The sequence below is a fragment of the Platalea leucorodia genome, assembly GCF_965183815.1.
Source record: "Platalea leucorodia genome assembly, chromosome: 1".
Classification (NCBI taxonomy): domain Eukaryota; kingdom Metazoa; phylum Chordata; class Aves; order Pelecaniformes; family Threskiornithidae; genus Platalea; species Platalea leucorodia.
This window is the reverse complement of record NC_138823.1, coordinates 91,731,369-91,752,355: the sequence shown is the minus strand read 5'-3', so window position 1 is coordinate 91,752,355 and position 20,987 is coordinate 91,731,369. Positions and strand designations below refer to the sequence as shown.

Here is a 20,987-nt window from a genome sequence, read left to right as displayed (position 1 = left end):
CCACCATCCACAGATGATGCACGGAGATACAGAGATCAAATGAGGCATTCTCGCTCGGGTGTGTAGGCAAGGACTTTCCCTATACACTCAACAGAAGGGGAGAGAGGTTTCTCCAGAGGGCAACTTGGGGATAGCCACATTAGGCTGCTGCTTATCTCAGTCACCTTCTGGAAGAGTTTCTGTCCCTCTCGATCATTGTATTTACTGAACCTAAGGGGACCTGCCTCTGGGTGTAGTTGTTGCATTGCAGAAGTGCTTCAAGCAGATGAGTTTCCTTCACTCCCCAGTCCCTCCGAGACAGTCATACCTGCTAAATCTTCTGACTAAGGAATTTCCCACCTAGTGCCCATATCACTCAGTTATCTCCTCTCTCTCTCTTGCTTTGAATTTTCTGCATTTACCACAGTACCGACAGCTCTAGCTGAGCTACTGTTGAATATCCCTGCCCGCATGAAAGGGTTCAGGAGGTGAGTAAGAAGGGGTGGGCGTCTGCGATGGTTTGGTGAGGTGCGTCCTGACAGAGTCACGGCAGTGGGCAAATGACTGAGAGCGAAAGTGGTGGGATGGGGCGTGAAGGGTGATTGACAGTGGTTGCTTAGTGGTCTGAAAAGAGGTGAGTGAAAGTACTCGGGTGGGGGGGAGGGGAGTTTGGGAAGCACGGCTGACCGTGAGAAAGACACCGCTGCGTTACCCGTGGCACACTACAGGCGTATATGCTGTATTCTCTTCCGTGAATGCAATTTTAAAAGGCTTGATGTTGTTAAAAATATTCACGTACTTCTATCTAAAAATATATAATATAGTGATGTATAATTAAGGAGGGGAGGAAATGAAAGAGATTCAAGGAAGACTGAAAAATAAAAATAAACTGAGGAGTCCTCTAGGGAGAGTAAAGAAGAAGCAAAGAACGATACAGCCTTGCAGGCTTTAACGTGGCTTTGTTGTCTTCTGCAGCACCATCACGTGCAGGGAGAGAGTCTGGGGCCCTGCTCCTATGGGTGGCCCTCCATGAGGACACCTGTGCTCAGGCTGGGTCCAGCCACAGGGTCCAGTTGCCCATCCAAGGCGTGGTGAAGCCTCATCTGCCCCAGCGCCATCAGCCATACTTCTTGTGGCCTCCCCTCTTCCAGCGGCCGCCCCCAGCCCCATGCGGTGCAGGGATGCCTCCCTAGGTGGCAAGGGATGGTCCTCAGAGCAGCCTGGGAGAGCCTGCTCCCCAGTTGAATTAATTAAATTAAAAAAACACAACTAACCATCACAGTCATCTGTAGCTGGACAAAGGAGCAAAGGCAGCCATATGTCAACAGCAGCATTTTATACTCTGGCACAGGTTTAAATTCGGTATCATTAGCAGGTTCTTTAGCTTTATTTTCAGTTAAATAAGGAACATGGCTATCTTTTTTTTTAATACACTCTTCCCTTCATGTTGCTGTTGCTACATGTTTAATTACTATTCCTTCCATTTGGATAAAGCACATGGACAAAACCAAATTTTTATTCTGCTTACTTTTTAGTTTTCATTACATACTTTATGAAAATGTTCCTTATCAGATTAAAGAACTTGCCCATTTTAAAAATCTGTCTTGAACTTCCTTTCTTAACCTTTTATTATGACTAGCATTTAACTTCCAGCAATTTTTTTGAATACTAGTCACGTTAGTTTTCCAGCTAAAAAGACATATTATATTTTTTTCTTAAGTTAAAGGCACTATGTTGCTCATTTTTAAAAATTTCTATACAAATCTTATTTTAGGGATCCATGGGTTTTGTCTCAATCAAAGTCTTTTTTAGTTAGATGAACACTAAAAGGTTTAGAAAAAAATCTTTTTAAAACACTGAAGGACACAAAACTCCCCTGCTCAGCTAATACGCAAGTATTAAAAATTGCCCTTCTTCACCAAAATCATGATCCATCCATCACAGATTGTGCCTGTGCTCAGCACCACCCGCTTCAGATAAAGGCAAAAAAATGCCACAAGAGGCAGATTTAGGATAATCTCTTCTCTCCCATCCTTTCCCCTGTCCTGCATAGTTCCCATGAAGACTTCACACTAATCCCAAGAATTCAGAGACTGAGTTAATCCTTCAAGCATAAGGCTTCCATTATTATTATTATTATTATTATTATTATTATTATTATTATTATTATTATTATTATTACTACTATTATTATTATTATTACCACCACTATTATTATTGCTGCTACTGCTACTGTTACTATTATTTTGGAATAACTGTTAACAGCTTTTGTTTGCTATAGAAACATTTAATTATTCTTTGAAGCTTGCTAATCTTACTTCTCAGCATCCTGTAGCAATCATCTAATTTAAATAATTTAAATAATAAAATGGTCTAATTGTGGATCCTATGCAAAAGTACGTCCTGTTACCAGCTGTGAATTTCCTGTCATTTCTCATGTAATTGAAATCCCTCTATTTCTTGCATGATGAGGACGGGGAGCACTGACTCTCCATACCTACATTCTCTCTCCCTGTCACTCATTCTTCAATGGACTCCTTGTTCAGTTGGTTGGTTACTTACTATTATGGCTAGTTCCAGTGCCCTCCCTATTTAAAAGTTTTTTCTATGCTTAGTCTCATTGCTCCACTCTGATCCCTGTCAAATAGTGCAGAAAATTCAAACACAATTTTCAGAAAATATTTTTTTAAATCCCAACAATTTTAATTAAATTATTATCAATGCAATGATTATTAATGCATAATATTAAAATTTTAGAAATGGGATCAGGAATTTAACTTCCCCTGTCCCCATTCAAACAGTAGCTATGTAATGTATTACTTGGCCCACAACTTTCAATGCTTGGCACTTACCTAACTTCAGGCAACCAAGGCAGGAGGTCCCCGCTGTGAAACTCAGTCTATTTGTTTAGATGCCTGCTCATGTGTTTAGGAATCTAACTTGAAAGCTTTTTTTCTTTTTTTTTAAGATTTAGGGAAATGGGATACATGATAGCGAGAATGAGAAAGAACTCCTTTGGGCAATACAGCACTGGCAGTTATTTGCCCAACCAAAAGCCCACCATTTTATTAAAACTTGAGCGAGTAGATAAAAAGATAGTAACTCTTACTTTGACTAGGGAACTGGTTAAAATATCTTACTTTCTGTTAAGGCCCCTTGATCTTGCAAAGCTTCTGCTTCTTTACTTTCAAATGTTCTGAAATCCCACAAATGCCTGCGAGAAATTGAGGAACCTGACAAGCTGAAAGGTCATCTGGGAGGGGAAGGGTGGCTCTTAGGCACAAGCTAGCCAGTGCTTTGTTTTAAGAAGCCAGCCTCCTGATGGAAGAGAAGCTCGGCTACAGAGCAGAGGGTCGGATCACCCTTCTCTGGCAGAAAAATGCAATTCTTTGAACTGAAGATGGCTTTTGCCACTGGTCAGAATGAGACTGGCGAGACGAACACCCCCACTCGTCCCCGGGAACACAGTTGTGAGGAACATGAACTCGGCAAGCTGCCTAATTTCCGCCAAAACAATGGATATCATGAGACACTGGATGAGCTTTTCTTACCAGTAAGTGAGAGAGACTGTCTGGGAACGAACATCATTTGGCTAGATAGAAAACTCTGGGTCCAAGACAAGGCTAATGGCTTTGACTCAGTTGTTCCCAGTTTCATATGCAAGCCTGATGAGGCAGTGAGATCTATGCCAGTTCTGAGCGTGGCCAGAAAAGACTGTGCAAGAAGGCGTTTTTAGTTTGTTAGATAGAGAGTGAGGGAGTGAGTTTCTCCTTCTGGGGAAAGGAGAGCCTAGAAAATGGAGAGGACCAGAACAGAAGTAGATCCTGCAAATAAGCCAGAAGTTATGAGGATCTGGGGAACGTATTAGTCAGATATGTCTATTAAAGACATCTGTATATATGGCAGCATCTTGTGAATTCAGAGAACGCCATGCCAATTACAACCATCGGAGAGTCGTAATTTTGGTAAATGCATAAAAGGGAATTCAGTAAAACTGGGAAGGTATCAGAAAAAGGAGTTGAATAAGCATAAGTATTCAGACAAATGTAACAAGCTTAAACGCAACAATTGGAGTATTTTGCCGTGGAGAATGATTTCAATAATAATGGGCGGTAGGGAAATGTAGTGGAACAACATCATGATCTACCTACAAACTGTTCAGGAAAGAAAGACTGGGCCACAGAGGCAGAGGAGATACCGCTGTACAGAAGGATAACTTGAACATTATTTAGCTGAACTTTAAGTGGGAAGGACTATGCAACTGAATCTCTGAAGACAAATACATAAATGCTAACCTAGAAATCCCAAAGCATTTTAACAACTTTTGGAAAGTAAGGACATTAGCAGGTCTTTGTTGCTAATATCCAGCTTAAGAAAAGGAAACGGAGTGAGCAATGTTGAACTCAAAAGAACTACTAAGAAAATTGTAGTAATAGGGACTTTGGCTACTCCCCTATGCTTGGCCAAATAGATCAGGAGGCATACAGATTAGAAGAGAGATTTCTTGACACCTGAAGCAACAGCAGCTTGGACAAGTGACACACAAAAGGAAGAAACTAGTCTTAACTCCGGTATTAATCCCAAGCTGATTGTAGCTGACTCACTAAGTCTTAACGTCTAGGCGGACCACAAGGCTAATTCAGTACAGCGGCTCCTATGTTCATGGATCATACCTTTCATCTCTTCGAGGTGATGCTGTTTTGTTTTCTTTAAAAACTGTGACATAAGTACGTATTTCAGTATCTAAGAAATTCTACAAAGAGCAACTTCAGCTTTCTCCTCCTAAATCTTCCCTTAAAAATTGGCCAGAAGAGAAGTACTAAACACAGCTTTATGAGCTGCTCCTCCTCCCAGGAGTGTGAAAGCCTTCAGAGTGCTTCTCGTATGGCTCAGCGGCTACCAGCTTCTTGATAAAACACACAGACACGCTGCGCCTTCCACATATTAGGATTCACTGAGCAGGGCTGAACTACATCCATACAGTGCCCAGGTATTCCTGCTTTCCAAGCACGGTTTTATGTTGGCTTCACAGCAAAGCAGACACAACCAGTGTTTGTACCAAGCCTTGTTTCAAACACCCCTACCCAACCCTGCTTGCTTCTAGAGGAACCCCACCTCAACGTAGGTTTATTTGAGACACAAACCAGGTATTGGAGTCTCACTGAGTACGAGGCAGGGCTAGTCTTCACTGCGAGCTACCACTGCGTTGCAACACAACCTTGAAGAGTCCCCTTGGCGCAATGCCCACGGTGACTTGGCAATTACATCCACCTAGGCTGCACTCAGCATTGTGACAGCCAGCTGCAGTTAAAACCTGCTGGGACCACAGCTCAAGCACGATTAACTGGCACGATGACAATCATGTATTTGTCTCTGCTAACTTCAACTCTATAGACAGAAATAAGCAATATAGCGGCAAGAAAAGGTTGTGTACTTGTGTATGCACAAATGCTTTGCGGAAGCTATGCAAGGTAGTACTGGATGCGTGAAAATGAATAGTGAAAACAGAGGTAATGAATGAAGGAAGGTTACACAGCCACAGAAAGAAGGAATCACAAAAGGAGCAGCTGAAGAAACACACGTGAGAAGGAAAGCGAGTATGTGAACAAAGCATGCAAAAAAACCACCAAGGAATGAAGGGGGTGCAAGTTAAGAGGTACAATTTGGGAGCAGACAAGATGACAAAATTAGACTAAAATGAATGTACAGGGTCAGGCAGGCAGGAGAAAAGACTCACTAACCTGCCTATGGCTGTCACATACAGAGGAAGGCCATTTGGATGGGACAGAAAACATTAGGCAAAAAGGATGCAAAAGAGCAGTGTATTTTTTCCAATCAAAAGCCATCTGTAACCTATGCTGAAAATGTCTTTTCTTCTGCCCTTCAAGCATATTAACAGTTTAATATATGATAGTATCACTGGTGACACTGAGAACACAGGGCTTTAATGAATCAATAGATTTGTTTCATCTTTAACTAATTTGAACCTTTAATCCTCTTGCTTGTGCAAAGTCTTCTTCCTTCAGGTCAAAGTATTAAATAGGCTCAAGAAGTAAATAAGGAAATAAACACCAGAAACCCCGTGGGGAACATTTAAATTAAAGTTTTCTAATAGTCAAATCAACTTAATGCCATGATCACAGGCTCAGTTCATCTTCTTCCCCTCCTCCCCACCAACTCTATGGCTAAAGCTGTGGGAATAAATAGCCAAAAGAAGGAAGGGGGTTTGGTTTTCTTTTAGTTTCTTGATGCTTGTGTTGCTCTAGATTGTTTTTTTTCTTATTTTAACTGCTCTCATTATAGACATACAGGAACTTTTAAAACACAAATTTGTAAAAATCAAACACATCATAGCCCAAAACACTGGCCTGCAAATTTTCCCCCATGTTTCATGCCTGCTTTGCACTCTACTGTAAGCCCATGTTGGTTATGCATCTGACTTTTTTATGGACATAAATTGTACTGGTGCAAACCCTTGTGTAGACAAAATCTTGCTGATATAACTGTCTTCCACCAGCACAACATATTTCAGTTAATGAGTCAGAATACGCTTTGATATCAGTGTAAATGGTTCCTCCTGGGGGGAGGATTCCTTCTTTACTGTTAAAGTGGAGATAAGTTCTGAACTTTTCTCTTCCCTTACTTGGGCTTAAATCAATCAAACCCGTATCTAGTATTTCTCATCCAGAAATAATACAGCTTCTTTTCATCACCTTTTTGACTGCTGGTCCCTTTCTGCATTCTTGCTTCGATTGTACGGTCATCAGAAAAGGGTATATCTAAAATCCTTTTGAAAGCACAAGTTCTGTTTCAAGCAATAGCAACCACAGGATCAAACGCCTCCAATCTTAAAAGAAAAAGAAAGAAAACTGACTTGAAAGTTTGAAGCTAACAAATGGTTTCTAGTTGGCACTAGAGAGACACTTGTATTTAATATTGAGGAAGCAATGACTTTCTGGCCTCCAGTGGAGCATCTCCTAGACAGACAGACAGACAGGCACACAACAAAATGAAGTCTTAATGCCGTGAGCTTCTTGAGAACAATACATACAATAACATTCTGGCAGACTGGGCTCCCTTGGCTCCTCTACTCGCTGCAATTTGAACATCTCTTTTGGTTTAGCGTGATGCTTGGCAAGTTTCCCAACCTTACATTATCTGGGAAAGAAAGACAAGAGAAACTGGTACGTTCAGGGAGCCTTTGAAGAAGCTTCTTCACAGTTTGCTCATAGCAAAACAGTTGGCTGTGTGTAGGAGAAGTGTCAGGACTGCAGCTTAGACTGCTAGCTTGAAAAGGGTTTAACTGAATTGCATCCAGGCACCGAGATGCTCAGATACTGCAGCAATGTGTGTGGTATAAGAACCTAGATAGAAGAAGATTAGATAGCAAATCATACAGAATTTTGCATGTGATTTCCTGGGTTTGTCTAAACTTATAGCAGCAACAGTTAATTATAGGAGGTTCTGAAGGCAGCTCCTGGGTGGCTTATGTCACTTATATATTAGATTCCAGCCATGAATTGCCAGCTGAGAGTTACCCCTCTGGCAGGAAGCCCCTGTCGATGCAAAGCTCAGGGGTAGGAGCAGCAGACATTGCTGATGGAAGATCTGGGGGAGAAACAGCATGTTGACAGTAATGGCAGAACTCCAATGAAAATAGCATCAAGGTGGGCACAGGTCATCACCTGAAGAGAGACAGACGCAGGAGGTGGTTGCACACAGGAGTTATTTGTGGTCATCCTCTAGATGATTGCTGTACCTGCTTCCAGATCTAGTCCCCCTCCTTCTACCACACGTGAATCCCTCAGCTCCTGTAATCACTTCCTCTGGCTCTTCAGCAAGGGCAGCTCTTTAATTGCAGATTAATGCTTTAATGAAATTCCTGAGGCTACTTTGAAGTGACTGGGCAAGAGAGACTGGCCTTTCAGCAGCAGCTGCTGGCGCAAGAGTCACTGCGCACGTTGCTGTACAGGGAAGGCATTGCCGTAAGACTCTCTGTGCACAGCAGGATCCATCATTTTTTTCTCCGGTAGTGCCTCAGGGCATGTCTACACAACACAGCACAGCACTGCACAGGGATACTTGAGCTGCCCCTAAACAGCAGTTGCAGTAGTTTCACAGCAGGGTTAGCCCACCTGGAGCACTACCCTAATATACCTATAGCGCTTGCACCCCTATACTTGCCCCTGCGTTGGTTTGTTCAGTGCAAGGTCAGCTCTCTACTCCTCTCCATAGAACTGCACTCTGTCGTGTGAACCCACCTGCACTTAGAAGTATTTAAAACAGTAAATTATAAAGTTTAGGATCTTATATCAATTTTGATCTGCGGTTTCCGTTCTGTGGGGTCTTATTTATTTTAGAAAGTGGGAAAGCTTTCAAGCACTGATTTCATAGGTAATGCATTTATTTTTTCTTGGCTGATATTCCCGATTTTGTTTTTTATTCTTTCCTTTGAGTATCTGAAATTTTGCATGAAATTTCTACTCACTTGGAAACACCAACACATGAAGTAATTACCAGTCTTTCCTGCCTAAGTTAACGGCCTTCTCCTTCCTTGTGCTGTTAGTTCAAGGTCACAATGATAGATTTAAATCCTTCATGAATTTTCATCTGACTTGCTGTCCACAGAAATTGTTCATTAAAAGATCCAATTTCCACTGGCATTCTCCCTTTCAAAGGATGTCAACAGGAAATATAAATGCTCAGCCCTTTGTGAATGATCTGCAAGGACATGCAGGCTTATGAAAAAAAAAAAAAACAAACAACCAGCAGTTAACCAAATCCCTTAGTTTCTGTTTTGAATGACTGGCCATAGGAATGCAGGCTAAGCTGTATTTCAGCTGTTCCCAAGGATGTGTATGTGTAAGTTGTTGATAGTGGTAGGTACTTCAGGCTCCAGTGACAGCTATGTGACCACTCTGATGATCATTGTCCTGTAGCAGAACCAGCCACTGCCTCCTCTCAAGAACATCAGGAATGAAAGAAAACAAAGAGGGATCTGTTTTTTTCAGAGGACTGGCACTCATACCTCCTGCTCTTTACCAAAAAATGAGAGATTCCAGGTCACTTCAGCTCTCACCCTATGCTCCCAGCAACCATTAGGTTGTAAGGAACTGCATGACTTGCTCCAGAAATTGATGTGAATGTCTGATACCTGGGAGAGCTGAGACTTCTGCCTTACAAGACCCGTAGGAGATCTGATTGATAGGAGCAAAACTCAATACCCAGGACACGAGTTTACTTCACTGGGAGCTACCCATCACCACCAAAAGGAAAGAAAAGCCCACCACAGACTTAAAGTTTCAGTGTTATGTTTTTAAAATCTTACCGGTGTCCAAGGTATATGTCTTTCACAGTAAAAATTACTTGGAGTGCACTGTGAATGCAGAGCCACAGATCAGTGCTGAACATCTGGTTAAAATAAATTACAGTCTTATTTTGCAAATAAAAGTTCCTAGGGTCTACATGACAAAGTCTGGCCAGCATAACTATCTCATGGGGAAAAAATCACATCCCTAGCCTACAGAGATAACTATTTTGGCATGATTCCCTTCCCCACTATGTAGACTTACGTAGACTTACACCAAATAGAGGAGTCCTTTTGCCAGTATAACTCACATTGTTTGGGAGGTACTTTAACCATGCTGGCAGACTCCTGTAGGTGGTATAAGCCATGTCTCCATCGAGGGATTACTAGTCTCTAACATTTTTCAGTTTTAAAGCTTCCTGCTAAAAGGAAACACACCGAATTTGTGCCCTTTCTTGTATCAGCAAGACATTATTTCCTTTTACAGAGGAATTAAAAGTATACATATGGGTAGGAGGTGTGTCGCTTTCGGACGTCCCAGTGGTGCTTGCTTTTGGATGGGAGAAGATCTCACTTCTCCTGTAGGATGCCTGTTGTGTGTTTTGGTGTTGGTTTTGGAGGTGGAGGGGAAGAGGTGGTTTGCATTTTATTAAGTCTTCATATTTTGGTTTTGCGTGCTGACATTTGAATAAATCTAATGGTCATAGTTAATGGATTACAACTGTGTATGCAAATGAATTTGAGCTGTTTTGAATAACAAAACAAAGTCCTTCAGTCTGTTTGTGAATTGTATTCTTACATTCTGACTCTTCCTTGTTTTTTCATATGGTCCCTGTTAGCTCTTACCTGATAACATTTGCCAAAGGATTTTCTGGATGAACCCAAAAATTCAAGATTTACCAGCCAACCCTAACCTATGAGCCCCGCGTAAGGCAAGGCAACTCATAAAGCTATCTTGGCTTAAAAGTAGGATTCAGCTCACTGTGGCAACAGGCAGTTTTAACCTGTCCTATTTAGACAGTTCGTTTTGTCTAAATTCCCACTTGCCTCAGTCTACGCAGACTCTCCTTATTCCTTTCCCTGCCCCTTCACCCTCCGTTTGTCTCCCAGGTCTTGTGTTTCTGTGCAAGTGGTGAGCAGGACAGAAAGGACAAGAAGGAGGAGTGGAGGGGAGGCACCCAAACCAAAAACAATCATCTCTTCCAAGCAGATGCAGACCAGAAACTTCCCCTGATTTTCATTTCCCATTATCACTTAGCTGTGAAATGATGAAAACATGGAGCAAGCCACCGAGAGGCCTCCACTCTTACATGCACTGTGTTGGAAGGGAGGTACTTGCAGCTTGCTCCATCAGGCTGCCTGACTGCCAGGACATGTCTGCCTCCCCTACAGCTAATGCTGACACACAGTACCCGGTGGAGTACAGCACCCAAGGCCTGACTTAGGAAATGGCAAGAGAAAGCAATGACCAAAAAATGCTGCCTCCTCTCTGCCTCAAATAAGGCTTTTATAGGTGAGCAGAAATGGTTTGGGCTGCTAATGAGGTGTAGGCTGCCAAAGAAAACACATGCGCAAATTCGTATTTTCCAGGTGGCTGTTGGTAGAAGTGTAACTGTCCATTGAAGTCTACAGCATAAGCTTTTTTTGCACTTACTCATTAAATTGCAGATTTATCCTGAGGTCATTTTATCATAATGTTAGCTGTGTTGTCTCATTGGCCCTGTAAATCAGTCACAAGATTTAGAAAAACCAAGAGCCTGCTTCAAGTCACGTGAGGAACGGGTGGCACTTCTGCAGAAGGTGCCGGTGGCTCTGCATGACCTGTTGCTGCGGGAGCACCAAGAAGCGCCAAGGCCGCCGCTCCAGCTCTGCGTTACTCTTGCTCAATGGCGAGCGCGAGTCAGTCAAGCCAAAGGGACTTGGGTCAGAACTGAGTGTTGAGACAACAAACACGGGATGGAGTGTTTCCCTGAGGGATGTTAAAACAAGAAGCAGAAAAATGCATGACCGGTCCCTCGTGGTTCAGCTGATGGGACAACCTGCTCAGGCTGGTTCGATTCCAGCCCTCTCGTTCACACATGTGCTCTGCCTTTTCTGGCCGAGGCCACCCCGAGCCAGGCTCTCCTCACCAGACTGACAGCCTTGCTGTCTTGCTTTCCCCTCTCTACCTCCGCTAATACCTGTGCCTTGAGCCCGGCACAGCTGGACATGCTTATTAAATAAAACCCTCCATGGTCTTGATGACAAATGCTGTGCCACAGCACTTTGAACATTTCTACAAGCAGCTACTTTCGGTTCCCATTTCTCAGGCGGTTACGTGATTTAACTCTTTCGCGGCAGCCCAAGAGTCGCACGGGCAGCTGGAGCAGGCAGGGAAGGTAACGGGGGATGTGTTCACATTTCCCTCTACTACCAATGTACCCGCTGCAGCCAAATCTTCAGATTTGGGCTTTTGAAATTAGGTAGGCTATTTCCAGTGTAAGGGCACTCATATTGAAAGTCAGTTACGAGCAGGACGGAGAGTTTAGACAAGATTTTGAGAGAAACAGGCCTGCATTGTCATTCAGACCCATTTTGTCATTATTTTCATTTTAAAGTCATTCGGAAGATTTGACAGGAGTCCTAATGCATCTAGCTTCTTTTCAGAGGATGCAGGTGTAAGAAAGAGCGATGTTACGGGATGAGACAAGTCCCCACAGCAACTCTGTGACACTTGTTCTCTCCTCCAAAGTGATCCACAAATCCATAAATGAGAGTTTAGTAAGTTTACTGTCGTATGTGAATGTAAACTCTCTAGAATGGGGTTCAATAAATTTGAGTAGAAGGAGAAGAAGGTGGCCTAAAACTGAACGGTTCTCGCTGCAACTGAGATTCATGAAAATATGCGCAGGGACACATTTGGTTTCTAGGTACGAGTTACACACACCTTCTAGCACTCTACCTAAGTAGGGTACCTTTGGAAAATAAAACTAAGACTGCTAAATATTGATGCAAATAAACAGCAAATTAGTTGAATAGAATTATCAACCCACAAAAGATATGAAAAGAAAATTGTGAAGGATCAAGTAGAACAGCTTTGACCATGTTGTTTGAACATCGAGGATTTTGCCTAGAAGGCCGCCTTGCCTTCTTTCTCTCATTAATGCTAATATTGCTCCCTCAGAAGTGGCACCCATTAAATACCACCAGCTAGCTGCTGTAGTGACATTACAGCTGTTACGCTGATGCCAGAAATACCTCATTTTAGTGTGGGCCTTTCCAGGAATAAGAGAACAAGGCAGCCTCCCCTAGGTCTGGGCTTTTGCATATTGCAGAGCCACGTCTAACTGAATTAAGTAGAGATGCCAAGACTAAATTACTGAAACATTTCTCATGCTGACTTGGTTTAACAGGAATGCAGCCTAGTCTGAACATGGCATGGATTTCCATGCAAGCTGAATGATCAATGCCTTACAAATTCTGTGTTTAAAGAGATGGCTTGACCATTCCTCAAAGCCTGGGTTTGTCCTTCATCTCGCAGAGGTCTGAAGGAAATCTGCCTGCCAGCAGGGTCACTTTCTGGGAGCGTGGACAAGAGAAATAGTCATGCCCGTTATTATAACAAGTCACATTTATATATTTCTAAGCATATGCATCAGTTTTCATGAACAAACCTAACCACGATTAGTCCCTGCTCCTTAGATGTCTCCATCTGAGTGCCATGTTTAGTCAGCCTTATGCAAATAATATTTCCACTGATTTCAATTCACACAGACTTCAGTGAGAGCCTGGCAAGACTAGGACCTGCAAGATATGCCCACAAGATCACAGGCTCACCGATGCAAGAATTTATACAAGCAGATAGCAAGGACAAGGAACACAGAAGTTAGGCAAGACCACTGTGATGAGCACCAGTTTTGTCCAAAGTCAGAAACCTCAGGTATCACTGGAGAAACAAAAGGGTTATGCAGCCAGCAACTAACACATCAGCTGCAGACCTAAGACTATATTGGGCATTGTGGAAACAGAGAATTCAGAATAGACCCGGGGGGGGGGGGGCAGAAATCTGGATGGGGATTTGATCAGGGTGCATGTGCCGAAGCCACTCCTCAGGCAGGTTCCCCGCCCATGATCAGCAGGGCTTGCATGGTGACACCTTCTTTTCCTTCCCATTATAATTCGATAACGTGCACCTGGCTGGACTGCCAGCATGTCAGCACTCCCAGGCGTAAAAAGATACCGGTCTCTCTAAAGATACCGACCTCACGAAACACCACACCTCAGCACAACACAGTCAAGGTCTGAGCTGTCCTTATTTGCATGTACTCATGACTTGGGCTTGCATAAAAGACCCGTAAACTCTTTGGGAGAAGAATAGCTACAGATTTGTCTATTTTTTGTGTTCCAAGAACTCTCGTTAGCTTCAAGATGACATTTTAATGAGGTTTCACTGCATAGAAAACATGGGATGACTTAACCAGCTCTCTCCGCTCCCTCCCTCCCCAAACTCTTTCTCAAATGAGTTAGCATTCGGGAACGAACGCTTTTATGAGAAATTTATGTCATTTGTATGAAGGCAGGGGTGAGGGAAAAGTCATTCAGCTGCTAAACCTTGGCATCGGAGCTTGTGCCATTCCTTCTCCTGCCCTGTACCAGGTGGCAAAGCCGCCCTGTTCAGACCTGTGCAGGTTTCTTCAAAAGCCAGGAGCTAGTGTGTGTGTGTTTGTTTGTTTTGGAGTCACGGAGAGGGCAGCGTAAAATAGCCGCAAGGCAATTCCCGTTCAGTAAAATGGAAGTCTCACCGGCTCTTCATTCAATACAATGTGGCTCAAGAGGATATCCTGTCAACCCAATGATAACGAGGGAAATAAAGTCACTTCCTCACCAGCTGTTTGATTCAGGTAGAAAAAGGAAGCCTTTACTTCCTCGTGTTTGCTCTCCCCACCGCCCTCTCAGTCAGAAATGCCAGGCTGAAACTGCCTTCTCCCTCCGTATTTTTGGTAAGGAGCAGTCCGATCCGTAATGCTTCGCCGGGCTCAGCCTATGGGAAGTATGTACTTCTCTGCGGCCGAGAAGCTATGCCTTGCCTCTCAAGCAGGGGTGAAGGCTGAGTTGCAAAAGGGCCGAGACTGAACAACGTTGGCTCAATGCGCAAGCAAAGAATGCCTGTGTAATTAAAGATGACATTTGTTTCTTGGATCAGAGCAGCCGAATTTGGGCCAGCGGAAGAGCGGGGTATTGTGATCTGGATGCGTTGTTTTGAGACTGCCCTGACTCAGTGCACTATTACGCCTCCTAATCCTCCAAGGGTGACAAACTCCACTTTTGCCCTGGGCTCCCTGCAAATCCCAGGAACTCCGGCCAGGAACACGCCATGTCCTCCCTGCATATAGTTCAGCAGGCAAGGGGGCAGCGAGGGCTGCCCTCGGGGCAATCTTCCTGGCCTGCCAATCAAGCCCAGGTCGGTGAGGCAGGCATCTCGGGCGCTTTGGTGCTAAGAGGAGCTTAGGCAGAGCATCTTTCTCTTCCCCACCTCCACCTTTCTTGCTTCACAGAAACAGTCAACGTAAAGTTGCATAGTAAGCCAGCAATGGACTGATTTGACTTAATAAAAGCTTCTTAAGAAATTACTTTTTAAAAACTTACAGAGCTGAATGAAGAGTTCTTTTCCATGTAATTTTTAACTGCCCTGATATAACTTTCTATTAAATTTTGAATAGCTAGGTCTTAAAAGCAAGGCCTGCAACCATTTTCTTTCCAATTGTGTCAGACTTCCAGAAAGGTTGACCAAGCCAGAACTTGCCTCAGTCTATTTGCCAACGGGACCCTTGCTTTCATTATAAAGAGTGCTTTTCAGAGGACATCAAGTGTTTCAAGCCATTTTCCATCTTATTTTAGCAGAGATTCTCTTATTTTAAACAGACCCGTTTAGGCGACAAAAATCCAGTGACAAATACGTGGGTTTACAGAAAGAGACAAACCTTATGGAACAGTTGAGATTCTGTTTAGGGTTCTCTTTGTGCTAAAATAGTTTTCAGCAATGGGTCATACTTCCCTCCCCCACCCCTTGTTTTAGTACATAAAATGGACATGTGTTTATTTAAAACAGGTTTGAAACTTAAACAAATAGTGACAGGCTGTTCAAACAAGCTTCGGAAATAGGCCTAATCAAGATGTTTGAGAAGGGGAGGGGGGAACGATCATAAAGAGCTACTTGTAATATATAGTGCAGACACCATTAGGTTGGGTTCATGTTATTGTTGTAATAATCTCGGACGAAAAAGTACTGCATGCTGCACATTTTTTGTTAACATTCCTCTTTTGAGCCATAGGTTATGCCATACTTTTGCCTTGTCTAAAAGTTTTACTGTAACTCTCCATCCATCTTCATACCTAATACCAGGAGCTCTACCAAATCATTAGAAATGGTCTCCCAGACAAACTGGGAGGAATGTTCCTAAACTGGGATAGAAGGGAGGCACAAAATATGCTCATTTTGATACTGATACTGTGTATGCATCGGCTGTCAAGAATATACAGAAGTGAGACCTTCCCCACAGAAAGAAACCATGGAAATCTTAACGTTAAAATGTTTTCACATGACTTGCATTTCCATGTTTGGTTTTTTTTTTTCATTTCCTCTCTTTTGCACCCATAATAATATCACCAAGTGTTGAACTTTACCCTTGTATTTTTATAAGGCCTGATCTTGAACTCCCTATACAGACAAAGCTCCCATGGAAGTCAGTGAGTCTGCACTGGCGACAACAGGATTTAGCCCAGTCTGTAACATTTTAGGATATTGTGTTACTTCATAGCCTTAAGGAGAAATAAAAGCAGCTTTCCAAAGAGCTGCACAGCAAACTGAGTGTGCTTTTTGAGCTCTGCAACAGCACAGCAAAATATTAAGGCCAGAGTTTGCAAACGTCTATTTCAAAAATCAGGCAGCTAAGCAAAAGTTGCCAAATTTTCTCCGGAATGAAGAGTTTGCATTAAAACATTCCCCCCAAAGGTTAAGCTGCTTTCACTTAAGAATATACCTTCAGAAACCCAAGTTTGAAATGATTTCCTGGCGGAACAAGCATTGAGAAATAGCAGGAGGCAGACATATTTTCAGGTCAATCTGTTGGCCAAAGCCTATAGCTATTCTGTTACCAGCTCTTACCTACTGACACCCACTCTTACCTACAACATGCACCAATATTACTTAATGTAATAACATATTTTGGAAGTAAATACTTATTATTTATTTGAATCTCACTCAGTGTCTAGTGAACAGGAGTCAAAATGGCAAAACATTAAAAAACCTTACACGCCCTCTCGTGGTAAAACCATAGACACTCTTATTCTGACAATAACTAGAGATGGCTAATGATGGAGGATAATTTAACTACATAATTTACAGAAAACTAACTTGGCTGGAAGGTTTATATTAATAATGGAGACCTTTCTCTCCTTAATTCCTGCTGTAAACCATAACATATATGCATTTTTAGAAAGCAGGTTACCTCCTAGCACAGTAACATTACAAAACAGCTAAAGGCACTATAACATAAATAGAGAAAGTTAAGTTCTACCATAAATGGGAAGTCTAGAGAAATAAAGGTAGAGATGGAAACCCCCACGTTAGGTAGCTATTTCACCCATTTATCTCAGTAGTTTTGGAGCAGACCTCAGTTGGCTGCCCGGTAAAAGAGTTGCCCTAAATGATGCTATCAGTTTTGTCACATTTTTAAAGTCATTCAGCTTTGCTATTTACTGCTTTCATGCCATACGGTATGATTTATCTGTCTCTCGGGAATGCTCTGAAGCTTCATGTTTATTAGGAGTTGCAGCCTGAAAGAAAGGCGTTACATGCAGAGTATCACCAATCTGATCACTAGCCCAGTCAAATCCCACTGCCTTTATGAGCCACAAAAACTTTATCTCTGCTACTTAAACAGCCTTTCCATTTGGTGCCTACATGCACCTCCAGACTTTCCCAGAGCAGCTTTACAAAACAGCTCTCCATACACGGAGGACTGCAGCTTCAAGGAGAAACCCAGGGGGGTTTGGGCTGGGCTGAGGGAGAGGACTCCCCCTACACCTCACGCCAGGTGACTTGTGGGCAGCCATGAGAAATGGCATCACTGTATGCTTCCCCTCCTCTTCCTCTAGTTGATTACCTTGGCTGTGGGCTGGAGGGCAAGTCAGACTGACAAGATGATCCCATGGCAAGACAGCTCTATTTTAGCCAGGGCTGTCAGATCAGCTGGTTGGCCCGACAGACCCTACAGCCAGACTGCTGCTATATCCAAGGCATGATTAGCAGGAGCACAGGACCAAGGTGTCACCCCTTTTAGTGACAACTGTGAAAGACCATCAAAGGTGTAACACAACCCTAACAGCTTCAGTTCATATGGAAGAAACATCTGTGGCTACTACACGTAGGCTTCTGAACCCATCCCAAGGGAACCAAATAAATACTGCCTTATTTTCAGCGAAGCTGACCAGCCATATAGATGCCCCGTGTCCAGCGGAAATGAAAGGTTTGGAGAATGAAGGTCCATTTACCTCCTTTGTGTATGTTTGTATATACAACATTCAGGAGCCAAAATGGTGGTGCTCATATTTAAAAATGCTGCTCCTATATTTTCTGGTAGACTGGGCATGCCTAAAGCAGAAGTCACAACCGTAAGCAATTACAGCAATATTTGTAAAGAAACAGGCAGAACTTTGCACTAAGCACTGCACAAAAACATAGCTCCGAAATCACTATTTTAATAGGTTTGTGGGGGTTTTTTGTGCCGGCGTGATTGCTGGATGACCATTGAGCGTGAAGAAGTTGCCCTCCCTCTCTGAAAAAGCTAATGCAATTCTGATATTCTGTTATTTCCCTTTCTAGGATGCCTTCGTGGAGTTGTATGGCAACAATATGAGGCCTTTGTTCGATTTCTCCTGGATCTCTCTGAAGACTATCCTGAGTCTGGTTCTGGTGGGAGCTTGCATCACTCTTGGCGCTTATCTCGGACATAAGTAGAGTCACCCAGTTTATCGTGGATTACAAAAGTCTTTCAAAACAACAAAATAATATTTTTTTTCTGTAGCACAATGATATTTTATGAGCAAAACAACTTCCCAGCTAAAGATTAAATCAGCTATTACTGCCAAAGGAAATATCATTTATTTTTACATTGCAGGAAAATTATTTATTAAAAGATATTTACATTTTAACCTGCTATTTTCAGAAACTCTGCAAGTTGTATCTGTCATCACATCATGTTGTTATTCTAACTTCAATGAGCCCCGAAGTTTTTTAGGTTCTTTTTTTAATTAATGCAGCTGGCTGGATTATTTTATCTCTGAAGAGCAAATATACTGACACAGACTTACCTGCTTACATTTAGGAGGGCAGTTACTTGAGCTGCTAAAGGCTGCGTAATTGTGTTGATTTTCCTGGCATTTTCCGGATGGCTGGGAGGGATCTGAAAGACAAGGTGAGCGTGAACAAAGTTCTCGCCCTGTCCTGCTGGCAAGAACTGATGGAGTAAACGATTCAACATGGTACATATGTGGAGTCAAGACGGCAACTTCTTGAAGGACACCTGGCTATCCCTACAGGAGAACAGTTGGAAATATGATTGCCTATGCCTTGTAAACATGCGTTTTCAAGTTACCAGTTGTGCCATCACGTCATAATCACAATACCCTAATACATGTCAACTCAAATACTTTTTTTTAATAGAAGTGTGAAGTTAAATCTTTGGGGCTTGCAGGAAATGGCCATTCCAATGATTGTCTCAGCAGTGAAACGTTTTTTGCGGCTACTGACACAGAAACATCAGGAGACCTTAAGTGCCTGCTTCGACAGAGCAGAGCTGGAGTCTGACGACCTGACCTGCGTCCCACTTTAGTGGGCTCATATCTGCAACTAATCCTGTTTACTTACTGAGTTCCTCCAGGGGTTTGAAACCAATTAGATGCGGTCTCTAAATCCCTGAAAGTTGAAAAGGATCTGAATTTTATTTGGCAAGAAGCAGACCTCAGCTGAGTTACAGATTAGCTCTGACTATCCTTGTTTATCAAACTGGACACCAAAATCAAGTTCATTTTCATAACAGGAAAAGAAAGTGAGCTTTATCCTCCTGCCCCTCGCCCTCAAAATTATTTCATGCTAATAATTTCCTAAGACTGCCTACAGAAGAAAAGCTGATGAAGAAACTCCAAAACCTCTCTCTGGACAGAGACTCTTTGACACCTCGATCGCACAGGTGCCTACTGTCGTTTCTAGCGAAAATGGGGTGGAGGAAAAGGGGGGGGTGAAGTCATCTGCTCATGTTACAAAATGCAACTCAAGTAAAATTAATGCAGAGTACTCAGTATACAGTTTTATAAACAGACCTGTGTTCTGAAACCAGATGTGTCAATGCATTTTGAAGTGGGGCTTCCGTGTGCTCAGAGCGGGCCAGGAGTCCCAACGAAGCCGAAGAGTCCGAAATGTGTCCCACAGGCTGCTCCGAGGCATGGAAATGTCCAGCTTCAAATGTTTAGGTCAAGCGCTCCTATTTTTTCTATGAAACTTTTGAAATCTGGGATTTGTGGGTAAATGGACATCCAGACATAAAAAGAAAAGGTTGCAAAGCTCCGGATAAAGTGTACCGTACAATATATAAGTGCTCTAAGGGTGAAAAACATACAGTGAATAAACTGTAGATTCAACCTCAAGATTTCAGTCTAATAACTTTGTGGCATTATATGCAAAATATCTCCATTAACTTGGGAATGTAATATGTTCAATGTTAAGGCTGTAGTTGATGTTGTGTCTTCAAAGCTGCTTTTTTGTTTGTTTGTTTTTTTAAGAGTTGTACATCTCAGCATTTTTACTGCTATTTAGTCGTGGCACCTACGGTTTGTATGAGCAAAGACGGAACGAGCTTACATTTCAAATTTGAAATTACTTTTAATTTTATAGAAACATAGAAAGGAAATGTTTCTAAAAACACAAAAATGTGAACTATGCTTGATTAAAGAAAAACGAAAAATCCCACCATCAAACAAAAAGCACCTGCAATGTTTTCAGAGTGCTTCTGTCAGAAGTGGGCATGCTCGTGTAGGGTTCCTATGAAAAATATTTGAAATGGGAGCAACGAATATCGTGGATTGAGTGTGGACTTCGGGTTTTTTCAGCTTCCAAGCTGACTTTGTCTGCAGCCAATTTCACAACTGGAATTGGCTGGTATTGAGCTAATGTTTCATTTCACAATCTAGTCTCCATTTCAATTTGTGCCCATACGCCCATTAAAGTTCATGAACTATTAGACCTCAAATTGTTTCAATATTGTTTATTTTATTAAAGGTTTACATTGTCAAAAGTAGTAAAAGAGTAACTATCAATTCCAGTGCTGCTATACTACCAGGATAATTTGAATGGGTTTTATTTTTTAATACCTTCCAATGGCAAAAGTTTTTTAAAGCTGCTTTAGAAATAATATGAAGAAGACGCCTGATACACATTTAAATAAATACTGAGGAGTTTGTGTTCTGTTGTGTCTACTCACTGGACTTCCCAGTGTATTAGTTAATACCAGGCAAAAAGAAGAGTCATGATGACTGTTGATGATTTTATTTTATTAAGGAGCTAATGGAGTTTTCCCATCCTGACTGCAGAATAGTACAGTATTGTGGCTGCATTAAGTATAATGATAGTTGATAATACATTTATTAAGAAACATATTAGAAACAT

General features: G+C 42.3%; 1 protein-coding gene across 1 annotated transcript in view; it reads left to right on the top strand.

Annotated features, from left to right (window-relative positions):
* The window catches only part of BCL2 (BCL2 apoptosis regulator), a 90,952-nt gene extending 72,654 nt beyond the window's left edge, over positions 1–18,298 (top strand). The window contains exon 2 of the mRNA XM_082303704.1: positions 18,150–18,298. Within this exon, the coding sequence (XP_082159830.1) occupies positions 18,150–18,284 (135 nt within the window). The 3' untranslated portion in view covers positions 18,285–18,298. The remainder of the gene's footprint in view (positions 1–18,149) is intronic.
* Positions 18,299–20,987: the final 2,689 nt, after the last annotated feature.